General features: G+C 54.5%; 2 protein-coding genes across 2 annotated transcripts; both read right to left on the bottom strand.

The window, feature by feature from the left end:
• Nucleotides 1–17,937: 17,937 nt before the first annotated feature.
• LOC123827894 (keratin-associated protein 19-7-like) lies at nucleotides 17,938–18,117 on the bottom strand. The gene has a single exon (XM_045852340.1). It carries the CDS (start codon nucleotides 18,115–18,117, stop codon nucleotides 17,938–17,940), a length of 180 nt encoding a protein of 59 aa, XP_045708296.1.
• A 6,869-nt stretch (nucleotides 18,118–24,986) lies between these two features.
• On the bottom strand, nucleotides 24,987–25,166 carry LOC123827897 (keratin-associated protein 19-7-like). The gene has a single exon (XM_045852343.1). The coding sequence runs from the start codon at nucleotides 25,164–25,166 to the stop codon at nucleotides 24,987–24,989; it is 180 nt and encodes a 59-aa protein (XP_045708299.1).
• Between the last annotated feature and the right edge of the window lie 334 nt (nucleotides 25,167–25,500).

Raw genomic sequence — 25,500 nt, 5'->3', positions numbered from 1 at the left:
CGTCTACAAAAACCAAAGCGAGAGCAGAGCAGGGGAGAATTGCACCCAGTAAGGACCGACAGGGCTGGGAGATTTCTCTTCGGTTTAGAAATTAATACAAATGTCAAAGCCGAGTCAGGGCACTCACGGTGTTATTGGAACATCGCTCGTGTAAACAGGAGTTTATTAAACTTATCAGAAGCTGGTTTTAAACAGGAGATGAGAGATGTCTTGTGAGCGGATTCCCGGCGAGCAAGCAGGTGCCTGTGAGAAACTAGCCCGCCCCTCCCTTCGGGGACGGCTTCCTGACATTCGCATAAAAGAGGGAAAGCAATTTAGCAGAGCGTTCTTCTATTTCCTCTGCACTTCTCATTTTGATTTCTGAGGACTCAATCCTCTTCCTTCAGGACGCAAAGAAGAAACGTCGTTAAAAAATAATGTCTTCGTAATTCCAGTGGCACTGGCGGGTAGACACTCAAGCTGAAACATCCGACTTGGATACTTTATCAACTTATGGGAGAAATACACTCCTCGTTCTTCCTTCCCCTGCTTTTAGCTCTGATTCTCCAAACCTTTCAGCTCTGCAGGGTGAATACACTCCTCCTAATATTGTCCTGGTGGAGACTAATGCAAGTTCTGCAGGTAGATTGCTTGCGAGGGGTGTTGCTCACATAATTCAAAATCAAATATAAACGTCCCCGTGCATTCGTTCAAATGCAGACACATAATAGTTACAAAAAATGGAGCTCTTTTTGACACTTGGAGTTTCTGTCTGTTCTGTCAGAGAACATCTGAGGTGGTTCTGTGTCCTTTCTGTCATGAATTTGAGACGCAGCACGCCGTAGGAAGAACTTACGGAAGCAAACATGTTGCAGAGGGGTTCTTTTTTGTCTCTTTTGGTAAAGGACACGTTCAGTTGAAATGTCAGAGGGAAGAATAAGAAGTATGAGTGGAGGGGAAAAGACGATGTGACCTAAGGCAGATACGATGAAGGAAGGCAGTGGCTCAGTGGATTGAGCGCCAGTCTTCGAACCTAAAGGTCGCCGGTTCGATTCCTGGTCAGGGCACATGCCTGGGTTGTGGGCCAGGTCCCCAGTGGGGGGTGTTCTCGAGGCAACTGATTGAGGTCTCTCTCCCTCTCTTTCTCCCTCCCTTCCCCTCTCTCTAAAAATAAATAAATATTTTTTTTTTTAAAAAAAGAAAGGAATGAGACAAGTAAAAAAAGAAAGTCGGTGAGACTGAGAGGTGAGCAGTGGTCTTGGCCACCGCTGCCTGTGACCTTGGGACAGCAGCGTGAGTGGACTTTGTGGCGGGAGGGGCCTCTGGCCTCCTCCCCACGTGTGCGTGCGTGACACGGGGGGGAGGGGTTTTTATGTGAAATCGCACATTGAAGTGGTGAACTCTTCACAGCTTTATGGAGACGTGGTTGGCAAATCATAAACGTTACAGATCTTCGAGGTGTACCACGAGATATTTTCACATGCGTATGGATTGTGAAGTGATTATCACAGTCGAGCTAACCCTGCCTCACTTTCTACGGTCAGAGCAGGGGGGACTTGGCCTCCTAGCGAAGCTCAAGGTCACATTATTTATTATTAACCGCAATCCCCGTGCTGTGCTGTCCGCGGGGCCTCCGGGACTCGCTCATCCTGTGACCGGCGGTTCGGACCTTCGCCCGTCCCCTTCCCGTGGGACCCCGCCTGTCTCTCTCACCGTGGGGGCGGAGTTTCCAGATCCCGCGTGGACGTGATTATATTAGGAAGTGTTTCTCTTCGTGTCTGGCTTACTTCACTCACCATAACGTTTCTGCGGGTTTCTCCGTGTTGTTGCAAACTATGCGGTCTCAGGCAGCAGAGTTTCTCATTTAAATTCAGACCCATGCATCCCAGGTGATCGAGTCTGAGGCCAGGCAGCCCCGCTGCCCTGCACCGCGTAACTCGGACTCATCCGGAAGCATAAGTCCGCCTTTGTGTTTTTAGCAATGAATGCCAGTTCCTAAAGGGAAAGACACCGTCTTGAAAATAAAAGTTGGTCCATCTAAGTCACTGCGAGTCGTGGATTTAAACGCTCTCTGGGCTCCTCGGCAAGCGCGGCCACACGGCCTTCTCCGCGGCGTGTGCTTTCCGCGGAGCTGGGGGGGAAAGCGTTTGACTTGAGAGTTGTAGCGTTTTCCTCACAGACCCCACAGGTTCCCTATCAGGTCATCAGCCCACGGAGAGAGACGGATAATCAACATTTGAGAAATGTTTTTATGATAACATAAAAACTTATGAAAGCATATACATTCGGTAATAATCTGTAATGGTCGTAAGAATTCTTAGCCATTTGTCTTAATCCAAAAATATTCCTCATAAGGCATCTGGCTGTATTTTCCAAGGAAACTCTGCTTTGCAGTGACGGCGGAAACGGGGTCATGGACCGTAAAAATGCCTGGGCCGCCCCCTTATCCCACAGACGCGGAGGGCGCGGGGCAGCCACTCCGAAGGCAGCACGTGGGCAGGAGCACGTGGGCGTGAGCACGCGGCGGTGCGAACGCGGCAGGACGTTTGCACGGGGCCGCTCTGTGGAACGAAAGCCGGACACCTTGACCCCACGGACGCCTCCCAGCTGAAGCCGCCACAGACAGTCCGTGGGCGTGTCTGCAAGGGACGGGACGGGAGGACAGTTTCTGCTCAGAGCTGGAAGGCTGAGTCCCTGCTGCGTTGCCCGCTGCGTCGCTTAAACGGCGACAAACACCGCTGGATCCCGGTCGGGAGGGTCGGTGCCCATGGGAACGACGCGTATTTTGTTGCCAAAAACAAGAAATCTCGGCTCCCTTAGAAGATCCGTTCCACACAGAAGAAGCGTGCAAGTGCGGAGGAGCCGGCCGCACACAGCCCGCGCGGAGGACATGCACTGAGTGCAGGGGTCAGGGTCGAGCAGAGGTTACGGCGTCGCCGCGCCAGCGCGACCACGAAGCCGAGGGAGCAGCAGGTGAAACCGGCCTCCCAGACCCGAGGACGGACCCGACCAACCAGGCCGCGCGGGTACGGGGCGCCGTCGTCCCGGCGTTCCCTTGCTGCTGAGTCTCCGTGGAGACCAGGCGGCTAGTTCTTCTGCACACGTGTGTCTCTCACCATGAAGACGGGTGCTCTCAGCCCGGGCCCTGAATGTTCGGCGCATCACAAGTATTCGAGAAGGAATGAAAAGTAAACACCAGCCTGGCCCTGCCTGTCGCACAGCGAGGCTTCAGTGAACCTGAGCTCGGGCGGACGTGCTTTCCGCGCCGGAGACCCCGCCTCTCCCTAGCGCCCCGGCCGCTCCCAAGGCCCAGTCGCTGGTTCGCTGTTTTCAGTCTCAGACGCCAGAATAAGGAACGCCGCCCGGAACCGCAGAGCGCCACCCTTGGGAGGAGGGTCTCGGTGAAGCTTCCTCCCAAGGGACCTCCGTCGCCTCCTCTGAGACCCAGGCTGCCCCCTGAGGCTGTTTCTCCTTCCCCCCAGGAAAACGCCCTCCCCCCCCACCCCTGCGGGGTCCGTCTGAGGTGGGGACCCAGCAGCCGGGGGACGGCAGGGTGATCTGTACGGCGCTGAAGTTGAAGTTTACTCTACGGTTAACTACTGAGCGAGTCGCACTGCAGCCACTTGGTGGGGGTGGGGGGGATGTGTCCCTTTAAAGACCCTGGTCGGCAAATGTGAGTTAGTTCCCGTGACGGGACGACGGCGGCACTGGCTCAGGGAGCACCAGGCGCTCGCGGCTGCGTCGCGGGTGCTGAGCTGGTCACTGGGGCGGGCTCCCTTCCCCCCAGCCGGAGCCGGAACGTCGCCCTCACCTTGCGCCCCAGGTCCTCGTCGCCGCGGCCAGAACACAAACAGCGGCTTGACCCACCGCCTCTGCGACGCCCCTGGTGCACTGTGGTGGCCGCGGGGCCCTCGGTGACCCGGGCTCAGTCTCGGCGGCGGGGCGGGTGCCCTGGGGCGGCAAAGGCCGGACCCGTGAGCCCCGCGTCCCGCTGCGCAGCGGCCTCGCAAACCCTCCGAAGCGGCGCGGCGAGGCCGGCAGCCTGCACATGTCTAACGGCCCGGGTCCCCCAAGCCCTTCCCTGTCCCCTCAATGCCAGCACGGGGGCCTGCTGCGTGTTGGCACGTGTCAGTGCGTGTTGGCGCGTGTTAACTTCAGGCTCCCTCAGTCGGCGGGTGCCAGTTTGGGGGGCTCCGTCCTCCAAGCCTGCGCTTGCACCCACCCCTGGCTGGTGCCCGGAAGCCCATCCCCGACGTGAGGGCACGGCACCACCGAGTTCCAGGAGACGGCCGGGGCGCGCTCGGCCCACGGGAGTGCGTGTGACAGTCTGTGCAGGGTCGGGACTCTCAGCTGACCTCCAGGGAAGGGCTCACAACCCCCCGCCCCCGCCGACCCGTGGGCACAGGTGGCGTCTCTCACCCTGGCGATGGTGGTGGGGAGAACAGTGTTTATCCACACTCACTACGGAGCTCGAACTTCAGACGTGTGAGCTCACTGAACGCGATCTTCCGGTGAGGTGGTCACTACGATGGCCCTCGGCTCTCAGGGCGCTGGGCGAGCCGCAGGGTCAGCTCGGCCGCGGGCACCGCCGCTGCCGCTGCCGTGTGGGGGGCTGGGCGTGAACTCAGGAAAGGAGACACGTGTGTTCCCCGCGTGGCCGCACGGCCGACTCAGGGAGCTTTCGGGGGGCAGGGAAGGGGAATAGGGTAGACCCTCCTCTACCAGGTTCCCCACGACACGCTTAGACCAACCCCAAGCTGGGGCGTCACTTTGCAGAGGTCTGGGTCTTGGCTGACGCCCCATCCACTCCCTTCGGTCTCGGCCCACCCCCCCACGTCCGCCCCCAGGCACTCACTCGCGTGGGCCCCCCGTCTGCCACTGTCACCACCCGCGAGCCTGCCCTCGCGACACCGACGTCTAGTCCAGATCCGTGCCTTCTCTTCCTCCCAACGTGCTCGCACGGCGTGTGTGTGTGAGAGAGAGCGCGCACACGCCGTTCCGGGGAGGGCTGGGAGTGACGACGTGCAGCCCGCCCTCCTGTGGAGCCCGCAAACACCCGGATTGTTCTCACCGCATCACCTGTCACGGCCCGCGTGTCATGTGGGGATCTGATTGGATTTGGGGGGATTCTCATCCTCTGGAGCTGCGATCTTCAACCTTCTTCATCTCGGGGCGCACACAAACTAGTTACTGACACTCTAGTGCTAACACACCAGAACAGGTAGTTTTTGCCAACCTGATTTAAAATAATAGGTAGGATGTTGATTCATTCACACCAGGTGGCTATTGTTGTGTTGGCTGTTGTCACTTTTTCTATCTGACAATCTAAGGGAAAAAGAGGTCGGTGCCCCTGGAGGAACAGTCAGGTGTCACATGTTTTACAGATTCTTGCGGCTCAGTGAAAACCGCTGTCTACGGAAAACCGGGAGATGGTTTGGCGGGCGTATCCAGCAGGGGTCTCCAGGCAAAGAAACCAGCAGTGTGCGCACGAACCCTCTCTCTCTCTCTCTCCCAGTGTATCACTATTAAACTACTATACTGTTATATATCATGTGCCGTAAAGACAGTGGCGACAGCTTAGACATTTCCTTTCACATCGCCGCTCTCCTGAGACCCTGACCCGAGCCTTGGAGGAGGCAGGCCGGTGGAGAGAGGTTGAGTGCGGACCCCTGGGGCGGGGTTCCAGTAGTCCGTGGTCCTCGCGCTGTGCACTCACTGTGCGCCTAGGAAGCCACCTGGCGTGCCATGCGAGCTGTTCAGAAGTATTTAGCAAATCATCTTCGTTACCGTTTTACCATGGAAGTGTAGCATAGGATCAACACACCTGACAACGGGAACACATGGAGTTTGAGAGCCGTCCGGCCGTCCAGCCATCAGTGAGAGGTGGGAGGAAGACACCGCACCCACCGTGGGAGCGGGAACGGGTGCCGGCGGAGCAGGAGCGTCGGGCTGGGTGGATGCAGCCGTCCTCGGAGCCGCCCGCCGCGGAGCAGGAGCGACAGGCCAGCGTCACCGCATGGGACAAGGGCAGTCGTAGAAAAAATAAAACCCGTGGGAAGAACATCGTTGATCCCAGACTGGCTTTTTTCCTTCTGAGCCGCGATATAAGAGTGGTTTTTAGGCGCTAGGCCTTGGAGGGAGAGCAAGTGTTTCTACGGAATGAAAGAGAGAAAAGAAGTTACTACGAGGAGATGAAAGCAGAAAGGTGATCACCACAGTCAGAGCGAACAGCTGTTGTTTACCCCGCGTCTGGCCACCCTTCCGTGCCTCGCCGGCGTCGGCGTCACCCTTCCGTGAATCCTCGCCACGCCGCAGGAGAAACAGCCGAGTCATCGGCATTTGCGGATGACAGAAATGAGGGTTAACGAGGTCAGGTGAATGGCGCCAGACCACGGACGGGACCAACAGTGGGGCTGATGCTGCCCCCCAGGCCGCCTGGGTCCCTGGGTCTCTAGCCACCAAGGGGAGAGCTGAGCACGTGAGCGGAGCGCAGCTGAGTGCGACGCACGCTCCCAGGCCCTGTCCTGAGGGCGAGAGGAAGGGACGCGAGGAGGGGCGGACTCGGGGATGAAGACGACGGCGTCTCGTTGAGGAAGGTTTCGACGGCAGAGTGAAGGATGACTAGTGACCCGTTAGCAAGCAGAGGAGAGAAATGAAGACTTGTTTTCAGGACCGGCTTTCCAGCGCCGGAGGAGTGCCGGGGGGACGGAGAAGCCAGGGCGGAGGTCGGGGGGCCGGGCAGGAGAAGCGTGATCTGCGGACCAGAACCGCTGAGTCCCGGTGGCCCCTGGAGACACACTGGGAAACGTGCTCCAAACAGGAAAATACCAGGAGAAAGGCCCGACTGGGAAGGACGCTGTGCGGTGCGAATAAAAACACGGAGCTCCAATTAAACGTGCATCTCAGATAAATGACAAACTGGGGTATAAATATGTTTCATGCGGTGCTTTGCTCATTCTTACTTTTAAGACACGTTTTTGTTGATCTGAGATTCACACGCCTCAGGTTGAGCTGCATTTGGTCTGGCTTCCCTGCGGACACGAGAGGCGACCCTGTGAGCCCCGCCCCCAAACCCCGCCCCTCCAGGAGAATCCCAGACCGTGGGGTCCAGGGCAGGAGGCAGGGGTGGCCCCGCGGCCGACACACTCTCCTCCCAGAGCTCTGTCGTGTTCTCCCCACGGACTCCAGCTCAGCCATGCCTCGTTGAGCTTTGGCCAGAAAAAGGAGACAGAATTAGGGGCACCCCAGTCCTGGGCACGGGTGTCTGGTGTTCTCGCCGGGGTCTGTCTTGCTGCCACACCCCAAGTCGCCACGAGAGCACACCTGCTCTAGCCCAGAGGGGGAGGGGAGGCAGGTGGGATGGGCCTCTCCCCCACCTCCCTGGGCCCACCTGCAGCCACCCCGGGGCGCACAAGCGAACCCCGCCTTCGCAGCCCCTCTCCCTCAGCCCTCGGGTGGATAAGCGTGGGTCTTATTCCCGCACAGACTCAGGGTGTCTACGCGGTTGCTCCTTAGGCGGCGAAGTCACAGCGGCACTCATGGGGCCCTCTCCCAACCGCCTTATCACGTGTTCTCAGGTGCAGGGACCGGGGCTCAGGCTGGAAACTCTCCACCTTCGGACTTGCCTCTGCTGTCCCACAGCCCACGATTTCAGGACCTGCAGGCGAGGGCAGCGCCCCAAGCTCACTTCGGTCCGGCGCTCGCTCACGGCCACAGCGAAGCCCGTCTCCCGGGGTCTGGCGCTCGGGCGTGTCAGGCCTGCCGGGCAAGCAGAGCTGAGAGGAAAGAGGCTTAAAGTGAAAATAAACGCTTATTTTTCATTAATGGAATTATAATCCCATTTTTAGTTTCCTGAGGAAACTCCACACAGCTTCCCACAGGGGCTGCACCGGTCTGCATTCCCTCCACAGTGCACTGGGGTCCCCTTTCCCCAGGTCCTCTCCAACACCTGTTGTTTGTTGATGTGTTCATGACGGCCACTCTGACCGGTGTGAGGTGGTGTCTCACTGTGGGTTTCATCTGCATCTGTCTGATGCCTGGTGATGCTGAGCACCGTCAGGTGTCTCTGGGCCCTCTGTGTGTCCTCCTTGGAGAAGTGTCTGTCCAGGTCCTTTGACCACTTTTTAATGTGTTGTTTGTCTTCCTGGGGTGGAGTCGTCTAAGTTCTTCATATATTTGCATATCAAACCCTTGTCTAAGGTATCATTGACAAATATATTTTCCCATACAGTTGGTTCTTTTTTTCATTTTGTTGGTGCTTTCTTTATCCATGCAGAAGCTTTTGAATTTGATGAGATCCCATTTGTTTATTCTTTCCTTTATGGTCCTTGCTCTAGGGGACATGTCAGTGCAGGTGTTGCTGCTGGGAATGTCTGAGATTTCCCTGCCTGTGTTCTCTTCAAGGACTTTCATGGTGCCACGACTTATATTTAAATCTTTTATCCACCTTGAGTTTATTTTTGTGTGCGGTGTAAGTCAGTGGTTGAGTTTCATTTTTTTGAATGTAGCTGTCCAGATCTCCCAACACCATTTGTAGAAGAGGCTATTTTTACTCCATTTTATACTTCTCCCCCCTTTGTTGAATATTCACCGACTGCAGAGACCTGGGTGTACTGCCGGGCCCTCTGCCCTGTTCCGCCGATCTACGCGTCCGCCGTTACGCCAGCACCAGGCACCGCCAAAGGGGGGCGGGACCGAGGGGGGGTATGGTGCGGGGGAGAGTGGGGGGGAATGGAGACAACTGTAGTACTTGAACAGCAATAAAAACAAAGATTATGTTATAATTAACAGAACGCTTAATGTAACGGAGAATCTGGAGTAGGAATCAAGAACGACAGATGGCTGCTGTCACGGATTTACTCGGCCCCCATCTTGTGGAGCACTTCCTGGGGGCCGGGCATCTCCCCGGGCACCGGGGGTCCGGGGGCGAGTGAAGCGGACCGAGTCTATGTGAGCACGCGATCTCACACACAGCACCCAGGGGAACGAGCCAGCGCGAGGAGAACGCCCGGCTAGGGGAGGGACCGAGGCCCCGGGTGCTCAGGCAGGGGCCTCCGAGCGAGACGTCGTCGGGGACCTGTGGGTGGGGGGGCGTCCCAGCAGGGACCACAGGTGGTGTGTTTTAGAGCTGATGGGATCTCATCACGAAGCGTGGCGAGCGCCCCACCCGAGCCCAGGACAAAGGCAGCCGTGGGAGGAAGACTGCGGGGCATTTGGGGAATCATGCGGGTCCTTTCGGTCAGGTTTACTGACCTCGCAGCTGCCGGGCCAGCTTCAGGGCCCCCGCTCTGTTGCGAGCCGACCTCTAACCGAACTAGCTTCTGTGTTTCCGTGCCAGCCTTGTTCTGCTGGTAACAGCAGCGTCGCGTACCAGGCCGGGAAGGCACGTGGGGGGCCATCGGAACAAAGGACTTACAGGGCGGGGGCGGCCGTGAGTCCCGGAACCGGGCAGGAGCGGGGCGGAGGGACAGTCCCAGTGCCAGTGACCGACGGTGACGAGGGGCATTGGAACACGGGTGAGTGTGTGCGTGTAAGGAGGTGGCACAAGGCAGGTGCGCCTTCGGAAATGTCGCCGGGTGTGGACATCAGAGAGGAGACGCCGGAGGCCCCGCCGCCCAGTTCCGGCCTGCGTGGCTGTGTGGGTCCCGGCGCCACCGGCCACCGCCCGGAGCACGAGTCCACACGGTCCCCGGAGCCCTCGGCAGGCGCCTGGAAGCGGCGCAACTGGAAACGCGCCGGCAGGAAGCCCGGAGTCCCCAGGTTCATCGCGACGGCCATGGGTGGAGCCAGCGCTTCACCTGTCCTCCGAACTGGGGGCCAGCGATCACACCTGGGGAGCACCTGTGCGCGTGCGTCCGGGGTCCGGCCGAGGGGACGCCGGCTTGAGCGCGGTCGGACGGGTGGCGCGACGGGTGCCCACAGTTCTCCCTTGAACACCTCGCCTGCAGCGTCCCATGGCGCGCCTGAGTGTGACCCTGTTGTGCTACAGAAGGACGTGCTGAAGGTTTTGTCATAAAAGATTTTGTCACAAAAAGGGGTCATTGTTGGTGCCAGACCCTGCGTGTGCCCATGCAGACACATTTTCTTCAAACTCGAAAGACGGATAAGGGGGCCTGAATTTTTACTCTGTATACACGTACGACAATAAACTCCCTAAACCGCCTTTGCAGAGTAAGAGGGTGTTTCTCATTGATTAAAGGGTTTTCACATTGATTTTCATCATTAGATTCCTCGTGACCAGTGGAGATCAGTGCTGAGAGGTGATCACGGCGATTGTGTCTCTGAAACCCTCTCCGGGGAGGCAAGAATTTTCCCTTTTGTGTCCACGTTTCAAGCAATTACTCCCCCTCCAGTTTTATCCTTCACCGTTTACACCGGCCCCGAACGATGCCCGCTCTTCACGCGCACACCGGGGCGCACTGAGCGTCCCGTGCCTCCTTCCACACGAAGGCCTGCGTCTTCAGTCAGGAGCTGTCCCTCCGCTCTCCCCAGGAAGACCCATGTGACCACGCGTCGTGCTGCCGTGACAGACACAAACAAAATTCTCTCGACAGAACCATTGTCAGCGATTGCAATTTTAAGAAATACGTTTCTGACCCCCAATCTTTCAACAATCAAAGCAAGAACATAAATGCAGCTTTTACGATAAGCTTCTAAAAGCTGTAACATTCAGGAGAATCGCTCGTTGTGTTTGGGCACAAATGGAATGGAAAAGCTTCTGGACGGTTCAGATCAAAATCCGAAGAGGCCTTCCGGTGAGACCGGGTTCTGCCGCAGCGGGCGCGGTGCTCAGCCCGTGTGGGGAGACAGGTCACGCGGTGCGAGCGGGGGTCCTCTGCAAGGCCCGAGACGGTTCATGTTTCTCAGGGCAAGCTGCAGACGCCCTCAGCCTTCTGGGTATTACATCCCTCGGAGATCAAACCGCTTCGCACGGTGTTAAATTTGAAACAACGAAAGATAAAAAATCAGAGACGTTAATCACACAGAGAGCGATTACAGGGAACTGCAGGCCACTCCGAGGCACCTTCTGGGTAAAGCACCACACGGTGATGGGCAGAATCTTCTGTCTCGTCCCAGGGGTTTGGGACCAGCCAGGCGATACCTCGCTGGAAGGCGACGTCCGGGGCAGGGTCCCAGGGTCCTCTGGAGCGAAGCCCCCCCCACCCCCGTCTGACGACTCAGGGACACGCCCTCACTCCGGCTCTCGCCCAACCCCCCAGCCGGGGGGGCGGCCGGCCGACCTGTGAGCTCCCCCACTTTGCTCTGCTCTCCCCCTCTCCTTGCGCGGATCTGAAGTCCAAACAGTTCCTCCGGGGGGGCTGTTCCCGCACGGGGGCGTCCCTCCCGCCGAGCACAGACGGGCACACAGGGTTTCCCAGGCACCACTGCAGGGTCCAGACGGGCCAGGGACACACCGCGGAACAGGCCGTCCTGGGACTGACCAGTCGGCGAGGCCCCCGGGGCGCCCCACCCACTGCGCAGTCCGCGTTCCAGGGGCGGCAGCTCCACGCAGCGACCCGGTGGGAGGCACCTGAGTGCGAGTCCCTTTGGGCACATGACGACTTTCCTGGGTGACCACGGACGGGAAGGAAGGGGGCCAGGCTCCGGACCCCGACCCGTCTGGCGGCCGAGAGAGGCGAACCGGTGGGGCCCCGACTCGCGTGCTCACGAGGGTGGGCTTCACGCCTGCGTCCGCTCGTGAGAACGTCTGGGCCCCAGGGAGAGCCCGCCGAGGGGGCGTGGAAGGACACGGCGCGCCGCCCCACCGCCACCGCCGTTGTCCCCAGAGCCCTCCCCCAGGCCCCCGGGCCGGGCGGCCGAGCTCCACCGACCAGCCTGGGGACCTCGCAGACCCGAGTATGGCGGGTCGCCCCTGCCCAGGGAGTCAGCGGCGCGTCCTGGCCGCCCCTCCTCCGCTCAGGACACGGGCTGTGAAGGAGCAAAGGCCCTGGGCCAGGCTGGGTCCGGCCGGACATTCAGCGGGGGCGGGGCAGGGGCGGGGGACACACAGCAGGAGCACAGAGGCGGTGCACCGCAGAGAAGACACGCTGTGTGTCACCTGTGCGTCACAATGGTGGGTGCCCATCGTCACCTGCGTGTCCACACCCGCGGGCGCACCACCGAGAAGGGACCCACAGTGAACGAGTAACTCTGGGCTCATCCGTCAGTCGGAGCACATGTGCCGTCCGGTGGGAGACCTGAGTGATGCGGCAGGTGGCACCTGAGGGGGACAGGTGTGCGGGACACCCCTCACCTGCTCTGCAGGTCACTGGGGCCCTGAAACCGCCCCCCACACAGAGTCATACAAAGGAGACATTTACTTCGCCACAAAGTGGCGCAGAAGGATGTGATACGGTGACACCACACCCTCGGTGACTCCAGGGAACCCTGAGGGACACGCACGGAGGCTGATGCCCTGAGTGAGTGGACGGGGCAAGTTACTGTCCATCAGTCCTAACACTGCCCCGTGTGCTCTCACACTTGTGTAACACGGTGACTAGAAACATCTGCATTACACCGTGCCGAGTAATGAGAACAGACACATCACAATACGCCAGTTTACTCATATTCTATCAATTCATTAGACAAATACAAACACACGCGCTCTCTGGCATCTGCCAAGGCAGATGAGATCGCTGCCGTGGTGCCGAGAAGCGGAAACCGAAATGTGTTCAGACAGAATGGTTATTGGTGTGGAACGTGCACCGGGAGGATGGCTTTGTAGGGGGGAGGTTCCAGGTGTCCACAGACCCAGACTGACGACAGGTACACAGCTCCCAGCGGGAGGGGGGGTGAGCATTTCGGGAATGAAAGCCCAAGGTGGGACCAAACACTTTGGAGGTTTCCCACCTGCGTCTACTTTCAGCAATTTTTTAGTAGATACCAGAGACTCCATATCCGCCATAGAACCATGGACGCCAGCTCCCATGCCTGTAGCCTCCATAGTCACGCCCAGAGCCGTAGCCCAGGCCACTGAGGCCACCATAGCCATAGCCCAGGCCACCAAAGCCACCATAGCCGTAGCCCAGGCCTCTGTAGTGGCTGCCATAGTAGCTCATGGTGTTGGTAGAGAGAGTGTGTCTGCTGTTCAAGACAAGGTCCTGAGCGTGTCTGTGGGCGAGTGGGCAGGGGCGCTTATATACCCGGCGCAGAGCACGCCCTGGACACGTGCCTCCTGGGCTGCGTCTCTGTGCGTGGCCCCGGCTGACGCAACCCCAGCATCTGAGGATGAGGTCTCTGTTCCCATTAAAGCCTTTCGGCTTGCACCGGTGCCTCAACCGTGTGGCATCTCTTTTATGAGAAGATATTGCAGCATCTTCAAAGCCCGCACATACCAGACTGCAGGAGTTCTCCCTGGGCGAGCACACTGCGTAATGGGCTTGCACACTTGGTAGCGCTGTGTTTTAAAACTAAGTATTGCTTCATCTGTGGCTTTCCTGGAGTTATTATGCCTCACCGAGGGTGAAATGAAACAGATTGCCCAAATGGAGGCTACAATTAACCCTGTGCTTTCAAAGGCACCTGATACCTCTTGGTGCAGCCGGTTTCAAGGCCAAGACACGTCACAGAGGCTGAAGGCGTCCACGTGCCCCCTGAGAACCCTCAGATAGAACTTTGGGACGAAATGTGGAAATATAACCATCCTTTTTCTAGTATTCTGTAACATTGGCCATCACAAACAATATCCTGTTTTTGGTTTTACAGACTAGTTTGGAAAATAGAAGTTACTTGGATCAGTAACATGGGGTGACCATGTTCAAATGGGAAAGCCAGGTTACAGAAATCAAACGTCTATTTTAAAGCTGCGTAAAAATGTTCAAAACTCTCTTTCCACATCCTGACTCCTGGCTGGCACGTGCTCTGCTCACCGTGCCACCAAAAATGCAGGTCACACGGCTCCCCGGTGTCCTGAGCATCTCACCCTGCCTTCCCTGGACCCGTAGGGAGACTGGCCCCCCCAGTAGTCTGTTTGCACACAGCACGGGGCCCCTCCCGCCCTCACAGGACCGGGACCCGGCATTGGGCTGAGGCCCCGGAAGCACTGATTTCCGACTCCGATGCCACAGTCACTCCGCTGCCGAGCAGGAGTGTCGACGCCTCATCCAAGGAGCTGTGACCCTTGTTCTCCTTCCACAAAGCCTTTCCTCCGCTCATGCAGAAAGGTTGTCCACCATTAAAACACAGAAAGGTTTGGTGGGGATCTGTCAAACTAAGAAGTATCCAGGGGTGGGCAAAAGCAGGTCAACAGCAATGATAATCAGGAACGCAATAATTCATCAATAACAATACCAAAGTGAATGGTGTTTTGCACACTCACAACTGAAGACCTAGTCTCGCCCTGGTAGTGAGTTGTCCGGCAGAGTCCAGGGCTTGTCGGACCTGGGCAGTCAGAGCCGACCCGCAGGAGAGTGGGGAGGACCCCCAGGTTCTGCAACTCCCCTCCCCCCCTCTGGCTGAGCAAACCCACCCTTAGGTTGAGTGAACAAGCCTGAGTCTTTAACATCCACCCTAATGCTCTATGGCAGTTGGACTCCACCGTGTTTACCAGTTTGTTTTTTCAGGCCTAGCTCAACTAGAAATTCATAGGTTAACGATTCTAAATGAAAACGACCACCGCTCTGCAAAATGCGGCGATGAACCCAGAGGGCGGGCCAACCCTTGGCACTCTGCGCTGAGGTCGTCGGGGTCAGGGACAGACGCACAACCCAACTGCCGCGCTGTCTGTCCCGGAGGAATCCGGGGGGACACACAGTGAACGGGGCCACAATGTAATTAAATAAATACACGACTGAAGCCATGGTACCACTTCGAAGAAGGGTAATTTGTTGCAGAGGGAACAAAAAAGTGCCCCGTGATGACTGTGCAGAGCCAGGGCACCAGGGGACCCAGCAGCCAAACAGCCAGGAGATGGCAGATGGTCAGGAAATCTGAGAGGCTGAAGGGGTTTGATCCGGGCTGCGCCCCAGTGACCTGGCCTCCTGCAAATTCTGGGTAATTTGATTGATCTTCTCAAGCCTCAGCCCCGGGATCCCAGGACGGGATTTCAGGGCGAGCCGGAGACTCCCCCTCCCCACAGCGCTGCTCGGGGGCTGACACCCACCCTCACACCGAAGGCAGGCATCTGCCTGGGGCCCCGGCACCCAATCAAAACACGTCTGACTGTCAGCAACAACAAGAATGTAAATATTCGTGTTATTTATGAAATGCCAAAGGGCAAGAAAAACCTCAGCCGTGAATCAGCAGAACCAGACTCAGGTGGAACAAGGACATTAGAGCTAACAGGCTGAGATAATCTATAGATAGATTCTGTTTTGGGCATTTCCTCAACTAACATATTAATTTATCTTGGTGATTTTATATGCTTATTTTTTATTGTTGTGCAATTACAGTTGTCCCCATTTCCCCCATTGCTCTCCCCTCCCCCTACCCACCCCCCCCACCCCCCACACACTCAATCCCCCGACACCTGTGGTCTGTGTCCCTGGGTCCTTCATACACCTTCCTCCCGGACCCTCCCCCTTCTTTGCTCCACTGTCCCCTTCCCGCCCTCTTCTGTCTATTGTTAGATTGTTCCTAATTTCCACGTCTCTGGTCATATTTTACTCGCTTGTTTTGTTGTTTAGGTTCCACTTACAGGTGAGATCATGTGGGATTTGTCTCTCACCGCCTGGCTTGTTTCACTGAGCACAGTGCCCTCCAGCTCCATCCACGCTGTTGAGAAGGGTAGGAGCTGCTTCTTTCTTTCTGCTGCATAGAGTTCCACTGTGTAAATGTACCAGAGTTTTCTGATCCACTCACTTACTGGTGGGCACCTAGGTTGCTTCCAGCACTTGGCTATTGTGAATTGTGCTGCTATGAACATTGGGGTGCACAGGTTCTCTTGGATTGGTGTTTCAGGTTTAGGGTACAATCCCAGCAGTGGAACTGCTGGGTCAAAAGGCCGTTTCATTTTTAGTTTTCTGAGGAAACCATACTGTTTTCCACAGGGGCTGCACCAGTCTGCACTCCCACCAGCAGTGCACTGGGGTCCCCTTTCTCCACGTCCTCTCCAGCACTTGTTGTTTGTTGATGTGTTGATGATGGCCACTCTGACCGGTGTGAGGTGGTGTCTCACTGTGGTTTTCATCTGCATCTGTCTGATGGCTGGTGATGCTGAGCATCCTTTCATATGTCCCTGGGCCCTCTGTGTGTCCTCTGTGGAGAAGTGTCTGTTCAGGTCCTTTGCTCATTTTTAATTGGATTATTTGTCTTCCTGGGGTGGGGTTGTGGGAGTTCTTCATATATTTGGAGATCAAATCCTTGTCTGAAGCATCATTGAGAAATATATTTTCCAGGTGGGGAGGGCTGGGTGGGTGGGCTGGGATAGAGGAAAAGATAGAAAATTGTACTTGAACAACAATTAAAATGAAATTTTAAAAAAAGAAATATATTTTCCTACATGATTGGTTCTTCTGTCATTTTGTTGATGCTTCCTTATCCATGCATAAGCTTTTTAAATTGATGAGATCCCATTTGATTACTCTTTCCTTTATGGTCCTTGCTCTAGGGGACATGTCAGTGCAGGTGTCGCTGCTGGGAATGTCTGAGATTTCCCTGCCTGTGTTCTCCTGTAGGATGGTTTTGGTGTCACGATTTATATATTTAAGTCTTCTCTCCATCTTGAGTTTATCTGTGTGTATGGTGTACATTGGTGTGATTTTCCAATGGTGAGCTTTCCTTCCATTCTGCACATGAAACTCACTTTGTCCTGACATGTTTCCTATTTCATACATTTCTACCTTCAATTTGTTCATAAGTTCTGGGGAGTTTCACACACGTCTTAATTTTCCTCATGTCTTCATGAGAAATGCTGGCCTGTGGTTCTCCCTGCTGATTACATTATATTTTTGTTTTGAGACATTGCAAAAAATACAGGTGTTTCTATTATTCTCTGGAACAGAAAGAATTCACCAGTGAAACTGCCTGACCTTAAACAGGATTTCTGAGGAAATGTTTATCATGGGTCTAATTTCTACATGAGATATACAGTGATGGAGGCTGTTTTTCTTCTCGGGTCACTCTTCACAAATTTAAAATAACAATAAATATTGGAGGCCAAGAAAAATGGTTTTTGCTTTTGTTTTAGATTCTTTATTTTATAAGATATTTTAAACACAGCAAAAATGAGGAAGACTAAATAATACAGCAGATAGCACACACCCATTACCGAGAGGTTACGGTTGTTAACATATTCATATAATGCTTGTATTTTATTTTCTCATGTTTTCTAAAAAAGGAAAGTGTAGTTTACAGGCAAACGACAGTTTCTCCTTATTGCTTTGCTTTGAAATTAACAATATAATTTCCAAGGAATAATAAATAAAAATGTTAAACTGAAGTTTGATTATCATCACAGAGCCCTTTTATCTTTAGACATAAAATCCCATGTTTGGGTCCAGAAGAAAGTAGAGATGCAGAGGATGATGAGGGGAGAGATACTGCGGAGAAAGAGGGGGAGGAGCAAGGGGTGAGAGAAGGGAGGAGGTAAGAAGAAAAGGAAGAAGTGCACAGGACGTAAAATATACTGATAAACTCCGGCAAAACAGGAAGAAACCAGCTCCTCAGCCGATGACCGTGTTGACGCAGCCCAGAGGTTCCTCATGAGGACCGGGACTGAGGCTCAGAACAGGCCGTCCCCGTCAGACAAGTTCAGTGTCAGACCCCAGAGCTGGAGAGACGCTGCTCGGCTGGAACGGGATAACCCTCCCTCCTGCTCAGAAGTGGACCCAAGGACCATGGCTGAGCGGTCGCCAGCATCCAGTGCCCCAGCCTCCCTCCCCTGGTTGTCAGAAGCCGGGTTTCAGACAGCAGTGGGGTGATGCAGGCAGGAGACGCAGCCTGCAGGTGGTGGGCGCGGGTCCAGGTGCACCGGCGCCCCAGAAGTCCAGGTGCGCACACTGGAGGTGGTCACAGACTCATTCAGTAGAAGCCAGAGGACCAGTACCTTCCATAGCAGCACGGACGCCAGCAGCCACACCCATAGCCTCTGTAGCCACAGCCATAGCCCAGGCCACCAAAGCCACCATAGCCATAGCCCAGGCCACCGAAGCCGCCATAGCCGTAGCCCAGGCCTCCGTAGTAGCTGCCGTAGTAGCTCATGGTGTCAGGAGAGAGAGTGTGTCTGCTGTTCAAGACAAGGTCCTGAGCGTGTCTGTGGGCGAGTGGGCAGGGGCGCTTATATACCAGGCGCAGAGCACGCCCTGGACACGTGCCTCCTGGGCTGCGCCTCTGTGCGTGGCCCCAGCTGACGCAACCCCAGCATCTGAGGATGATGTCTCTGTTCCCATTAAAGCCTTTCGGCTTGCACCGGTGCCCTCAACCGTGTGGCATCTCTTTTATGAGAAGATATTGCAGCATCTTCAAAGCCCGCACATACCAGACTGCAGGAGTTCTCCCTGGGCGAGCACACTGCGTAATGGGCTTGCACACTTGGTAGCGCTGTGTTTTAAAACTAAGTATTGCTTCATCTGTGGCTTTTCTTGAACTATTATGTCTCCCTGACGGTGTAATGAAACAGATTGCCCAAATGGAGGCTACAATTAACCCTGTGCTTTCAAAGGCACCTGATACCTCTTGGTTCAGCCGGTTTCAAGGCCAAGACACACCACAGAGGCTGAGGGTGTCCACCTGCCCCCTGTGAACCCTTAGACAGAACTTTGGGACGAGATGTGGAAATACAACCGTCCTTTTTCTGCTATTCTTAACATTGGCCACCTCGAACAATATCCTGTTTTTGGTTTTACAAACTAGTTTGGAAAATAAAAGATATTTGGATCAGTAACATGGGGTGACCATGTTCAAATGGGAAAGGCAGGTTATAGAAATCAAACGTCTATTTCAAAGCTGCATAAAAACATTCACAACCCTGTTTCCACATCCTGACTCCTGGCTGGCATGTGCTCTGCTCACCGTGCCACCAAAAATGCAGGTCACTCGGCTCCCCGGTGTCCCGAGCGCCGCGTCCTGCCTTCCCCGGACCCGTAGGGAGACCGGCGCCCCCAGTAGTCTGTTTGCACACAGCACGGGGCCCCTCCCGCCCTCACGGGCCGGGGACCAGGTGGGGAAGGGAAACAGCTGCTCTTTCTCTCTGGCCCCGAACGCTTCCATGTCACCCCTTCGGACGCACTGTTACATCCGCCCCCACCGCCACCCGTACAGCCGCCTTTATATTCTCTCTGCCTGCTGTGAGTTCAGTTTTCTCCTTCTAAAAATGGGCAACTAGACTCCTAAAATGTTAAATATTCACTAAGAGCTTTGATGTTGAAGTACACGTCATGTCCAAAGACCTTGGTCAATTTAGTAAGAGGCTGTTAACACTGGGAATATTTTCAGAATCTCAAAAACAGGTATGTATAGCGAAAAAGGCGGGGGCCGGGGGAAATACTGATGGAGACAAAAATCCCTCCGGCTTACCCCACGAAGCGCGTCACCCACACCCAGGCGGACCCGAACCCTGTGGTAAGCACCTCCAGATGTTCACTTATCTTGAACGAAGCATCTACAATTCCTCTTAACTTTTCATGACTTCAAGAATTCTGTTCATCTTTTGTGGAGTTTATAAGAAGTTACCGAACGCTGCGTTTCCCGGGAGGACGTGCTGACCGCTGCCCGGTCACTAGCGTGCGGCAGAGGCTCGGTGAGAGCGCGCCGGGCGGAGGAAACGCCTCCCAGGGTCTCGCCTGGGAGGCCACGCCTCTCGCAGACGTGCGTGGCTCTGCCAGTGCCCGGGGAATTTAAAGAGGGAATCGGCTCAAATCGCTTTATTTCTTTAGGGAAAAAATATGTATAGCCCATCCTTTCATTTGTGTGCTGTTGTCCAAATCCCCACATTAATCGTATTGTAACACATTAAATGTAGGAGTGAATGATGTGCTTCCTGTATTCTCAGGTCACCTTGAACGACCAAACTCCAGTTCCCCCAGTTTCTCTCTTGACCGCCCCCGAGTAGCGGCACCCCCCAGAAGCTGGCCTCCTCTGGGTGCCGCCGGCAGGGGCTCACACAGGGTCCCAGCTGCTGTCCCCGCCGGGCCCCGCGGAGGCTGTGGGAAGCATCTTGGCTGCTGCAGGTGGGGTCGGTGTTGTCTTCCCTCTGCGAACCAGGCTGCTCTGGTGAACTCGGGTCCTGACAAGGTTCTTTTCTTTCTTCCTTTCCCCCGTCTTTCTTTTTCTGGCTGTCGTACACGGATCACACCGATGCCCTCCTTTTCACAGAGATCCCTCTGTGTTCCCCCGGGCAGCCTGTCCTCCGTCAGACACACACACAGGACAGGAACTGCCCGGCAGTCTGCCGAGGTCCTCGCTGTGGCCACAGAACTGGCAGCAGCCTGCTGGGTGGTGGCGGCTGCACAGTCCCACCCGCTCCGTCCCCTGTCGGATCCCCCAGTCTCAGCGTTCGGCCCGGTGTCACCGACCGCTGACCAGTGTGCTGGTTCGGTGTGCAGGGACACTGGGCGTCCTTGCAGACGTTCACCGGCCACCCACACAGCCTTCCTCCGGAAGTCCCACTGGACCGCGTTGTCCTGGGGGGACGGGGCTTTTTCAACCGGTATTTTCTTGTCGGTGGGCAGGAGTTCTCTGCATTGAGGGGTGCTGCTGTCCGTCAGACTCGGGTGATGAAAACATTTTCACCCAGCGTTGGGTGGCACTTTTTCCCTTTACTACGGTTCCTGTCTGCGAGCAGACACTGGGATGTGGCAGCTACTCACTCACCTTGTTCTTCTACGTTTATTTTTCTGTTCTACTTCAGACATTCTTACCCCACACATCAGTATTTCCTTGCGTTTCTCTTCTTTCTTCCGAGCTTGTTCCCTTTCAGTTGATCACTCTAAGAATAAAAGGCCGTTCATTGGTAGTTGGAGCATCTCAGGGTCCTGAGGTCAAGCTCAAGACACAGGACCACAGTCAACCAGCAGGTGTCACTGCACCGCCTGGGCCAGGCGCACTGTGCAGGTGAGGACTCGCATCCTCACCGGGACCTGCCTGGATGCGCTCTCCTGAGATAGCAAAGCTCGTTCTCGGGCGTGAGGCAGTGATGCAGCCCCCACCTGGCATTGGGCAGAGGCACTGATTTCCGACTCCGATGCCGCAGTCACTCCGCTGCCGAGCAGGAGTGTCGACGCCTCATCCAAGGAGTGTGACCCTTGTTCTCCTTCCACAAAGCCTTTCCTCCGCTCATGGAGAAAGGCTGTCCACCATTAAAACACAGAAAGGTTTGGTGGGGATCTGTCAAACTAAGAAGTATCCAGGGGTGGGCAAAAGCAGGTCAACAGCAATGATAATCAAGAACGCAATAATTCAGCAATAACAATACCAAAGTGAATGGTGGTTTGCACACTCACAACTGAAGACCTAGCCTTCCCCTGGTAGTGAGTTGTCCGGCAGAGTCACGTGCTTCTCTGACCTGGGCAGCGCAGACCTGACCCGCAGGAGAGTGGGGAGGACCCCCAGGTGCGACCCCTCCCCTCACCCCTCACTGGTTGAGCAAACCCATCCTTAGGTTGAGTGAACAAGCCTGAGTCTTTAACATCCACCCTAATGTTCTATGGCAGTTGGACTCCACCGTGTTTACTAGTTTGTTTTTTCAGGTCTAGCTAAACTAGAAATTCATAGGTTAACGATTCTAAATGAAAACGACCACCGCTCTGCAAAATGCGGCGATGAACCCGGAGGGCGGGCCAACCCTTGGCGCTCTTCCCTGAGGTCGCTGGGGTCGGGGACAGACGCACAACCCAATTGCCGCGCTGTCTGTCCCGGAGGAATCCGGGGGGACACACAGTGAACGGGGCCATGATGTAGTTGTGTAAATAAATACACGACTGAAGCCACGGGTGCCCCTTCGAAGAAGGGTAATTAGTTGCAAAGAGAACAGAAAAGTGCCCCGTGATGACGGTGCAGAGCGAGGGCACCAGGGGACCTGGCAGACAAACAGCCAGGAGATGGCAGATGGTCTGGAAATCTGAGAGGCTGAAGGGGTTTGATCCGGGCTGCGCCCCAGTGACCTGGCCTCCTGCAAATTCTGGATAATTTGATTGATCTTCTCAGGATGCGATTTCAGTGCGAGCTGGAGAACCCCCTTCTCCACAGCGCTGCCCGGGGGGCTGACACCCACCCTCACACCGAAGGCAGGCGTCTGCCTCGGGGCCCAGCACCCAATCAAAACACGTCTGACTGTCAGCAGCAACAAGAATGTAAATATTCGTGTTATTTATGAAATGCCAAAAGGCAAGAAAAAACCTCAGCCGTGAGTTACCAGAACCAGACTCAGGTGGAACAAGGACATTAGAGCTAACAGGCTGAGATAATCTACGGATAGATTCTGTTTTGGGCATTTCCTCAACTAACATATTAACCTGTTTGTGATTTTATTTACTTGCTTTTTATTGTGTAATTACAGTTGTCCCCATTTCCCCCCATTGCTCTCCCCTCCCCTACGCACCCCCCACCCACACACACACACTCAATCCCCGACACCTGTGGTCTGTGTCCCTGGGTCCTTCATACACCTTCCTCCCGGACCCTCCCCCTTCTTTGCTCCACTGTCCCCTTCCCGCCTCCCTTCTGTCTATTGTTAGATTGTTCCTAATTTCCACGTCTCTGGTCATATTTTACTCGCTTGTTTTGTTGTTTAGGTTCCACTTACAGGTGAGATCATGTGGGATTTGTCCCTCACCGCCTGGCTTGTTTCACTGAGCACAGTGCCCTCCAGGTCCATCCAGGCTGTTGAGAAGGGTAGGAGCTGCTTCTTTCTTTCTGCTGCACAGAGTTCCACTGTGTGAATGTACCAGAGTTTTCTGATCCACTCACTTACTGGTGGGCACCTAGGTTGCTTCCAGCACTTGGCTATTGTGAATTGTGCTGCTATGAACATTGGGGTGCATAGGTTCTTCTGGATTGGTGTTTCAGGATTCTTAGGATAGAGTCTCAGCAGTGGAATTGCTGGGTCAAAAGGCCGTTTCATTTTTAGTTTTCTGAGGAAACCATACTGTTTTCCACAGGGGCTGCACCAGTCTGCACTCCCACCAGCAGTGCACTGGGGTCCCCTTTCTCCGAGTCCTCTCCAGCACTTGTTGTTTGTTGATGTGTTTATGACGGCCATTCTGACCGCTGTGAGGTAATATCTCATTGTGGTTTTCATCTGCATCTGTTTGATGGCTAGTGATGCTGAGCATCCTTTCATATGTCCCTGGGCCCTCTGTGTGTCCTCCTTGAGGAAGTGTCTGTTCTCGTCCTTTGCCCCTTTTTTAATTGTAGTGTTTGTTTTCCTGGTCAGGACTTTTGTGTGTTCTTCATATGTTTGGACATCAAACCCTTGTCTGAGGTATCATTGAGAAATATATTTTCCAGGTGTGGAGGGCTGGGTAGGTGGGCTGGGATGGGAGGAAAATATAGAAAATTGCACTTGAACAACAATTAAAATGAAATTTTAAAAAAGAAATATATTTTTCTGTATGATTGGTTCTTTTGTCATTTTGTTGATGCTTCCTTATCCATGCAGAAGCTTTTGAATTTGATGAGATCCCATTTGATTACTCCTTCCTTTATGGCCCTTGCTCTAGGGGACATGTCAGTGAAGGTGCTGATGCAGGGAATGTCTGAGATTTTCCTGCCTGTGTTCTCCTCTAGGATGTTTTTGGTGTCGCGATTTATATATTTAAGTCTTCTATCTATCTTGAGTTTATCTGTGTGTATGGTGTACGTTGGTGTGATTTTCTAAAGGTGAGCTTTTCTTCCATTCCTCAAGTGAAACTCACTTGGTCCTGAACGTGTTTCCCATGTCATACATTGCTACGTTCAATTTGTTCACAAGTTCTGGGGAGTTTCACACACGTCTTAATTTTCCCCATGTCTTCATGAGAAATGCTGGCTTGTGGTTCTCCCTGCTGATGACATTTTATTTTTGTTTTCAGATATTGCAAAAAATATACAGGTGTTTCTATTACTCTCTTGAACAGAAAGAATTCACCAGTGAAACTGTCTGACCTTAAACAGGATTTCTGAGGAAATTTTTATCATGGGTCTAATTTCTACATGAGATATACAGTGATGGAAGCTGTTTTTCTTCTCGGGTCACTCTTCACAAATTTAAAATAACAATAAATATTGGAGGCCAAGAAAAATGGTTTTTGCTTTTGTTTTAGATTCTTTATTTTATAAGATATTTTAAACACAGCAAAAATGAGGAAGACTAAATAATACAGCAGATAGCACACACCCATTACCGAGAGGTTACAGTTGTTAACATTTTCATATAATGCTTGTATTTTGTTTTCTCATGTTTTCTAAAAAAAGAAAGTGTAGTTTACATGCAAACGACAGTTTCTCCTTATTGCTTTGCTTTGAAATTAACAATATAATTTCCAACAAATCATAAATTAAAATGTTAGACTGAAGTTTGATTATCATCACAGAGCCCTTTTACCTTTAGACACAAAATCCCATGTTTGGGTCGGGAAGAAAGGAGAGAAGAGGAGGAGGATGAGGAGGGAGAGGAAGAAAAAGAGAAGGAGGAGGAAGGGGTGAGAGAAGGGAGGAAGTAAGAAGAAAAGGAAGAAGTGCACAGGACGTAAAATATACTGATAAACTCCGTCAACACAGGAAGAAAACAGGTCCTCAGTCGATGACCTTGTTGACGCAGCCCAGAGGTTCCTCATGAGGACCGGGACTGAGGCTCAGAACAGGCCGCCCCCGTCAGACAAGTTCACTGTCAGACCCCAGAGCTGGAGAGAAGCTGCTTGGCTGGAACGGGACGACCCTCCCTCCTGCCAGAAATGGACCCGAGGACCATGGCTAAGCGGTCCCCTGCATCCAGTGCCCCAGCCTCCCACCCCTGGTTGTCAGAAGCCGGGTTGTCAGACAGCAGTGGGGTGATGCGGGCAGGAGACGCAGCCTGCAGGTGGTGGGCGTGGGTCCAGGTGCACCGGCGCCCCAGAAAGTCCAGGTGTGCACACTGGAGGTGGTCACAGACTCATTCAGTAGAAGCCAGAGGACCAGTACCTTCCATAGCAGCACGGGCGCCAGCAGCCACACCCATAGCCTCTGTAGCCACAGCCATAGCCCAGGCCACCAAAGCCACCATAGCCATAGCCCAGGCCACCAAAGCCGCCATAGCCATAGCCCAGGCCTCCGTAGTAGCTGCCGTAGTAGCTCATGGTGTCAGGAGAGAGAGTGTGTCTGCTGTTCAAGACAAGGTCCTGAGTGTGTCTGTCAGCGAGTGGGCAGGGGCGCTTATATACCAGGCGCAGAGCACGCCGTGGACACGTGCCTCCTGGGCTGCGTCTCTGTGCGTGGCCCCGGCTGACGCAACCCCAGCATCTGAGGATGAGGTCTCTGTTCCCATTAAAGCCTTTCAGCTTGCACCAGTGCCTCAAACATGTGGCATCTCTTTTATGAGAAGATATTGCAGCATCTTCAAAGCCCGCACATACCAGACTGCAGGAGTTCTCCCTGGGCGAGCACATTGCGTAATGGGCTTGCACACTTGGT

Source organism: Phyllostomus hastatus, unplaced genomic scaffold, assembly GCF_019186645.2.
Source record: "Phyllostomus hastatus isolate PE091 unplaced genomic scaffold, TTU_PhHast_1.1 phas_contig_948, whole genome shotgun sequence".
NCBI classification, from domain to species: domain Eukaryota; kingdom Metazoa; phylum Chordata; class Mammalia; order Chiroptera; family Phyllostomidae; genus Phyllostomus; species Phyllostomus hastatus.
The sequence above is the reverse complement of the archived record's forward strand: the minus strand, read 5'-3'. Positions and strand labels throughout refer to the sequence as shown.

What these genes read in the sequence shown, in the direction of transcription:
- LOC123827894 (XM_045852340.1), bottom strand. Translation starts at nt 18,117, where the DNA reads ATGAGCTACTACGGCAGCTACTACGGAGGCCTGGGCTACGGCTATGGC.
- LOC123827897 (XM_045852343.1), bottom strand. Translation starts at nt 25,166, where the DNA reads ATGAGCTACTACGGCAGCTACTACGGAGGCCTGGGCTATGGCTATGGC.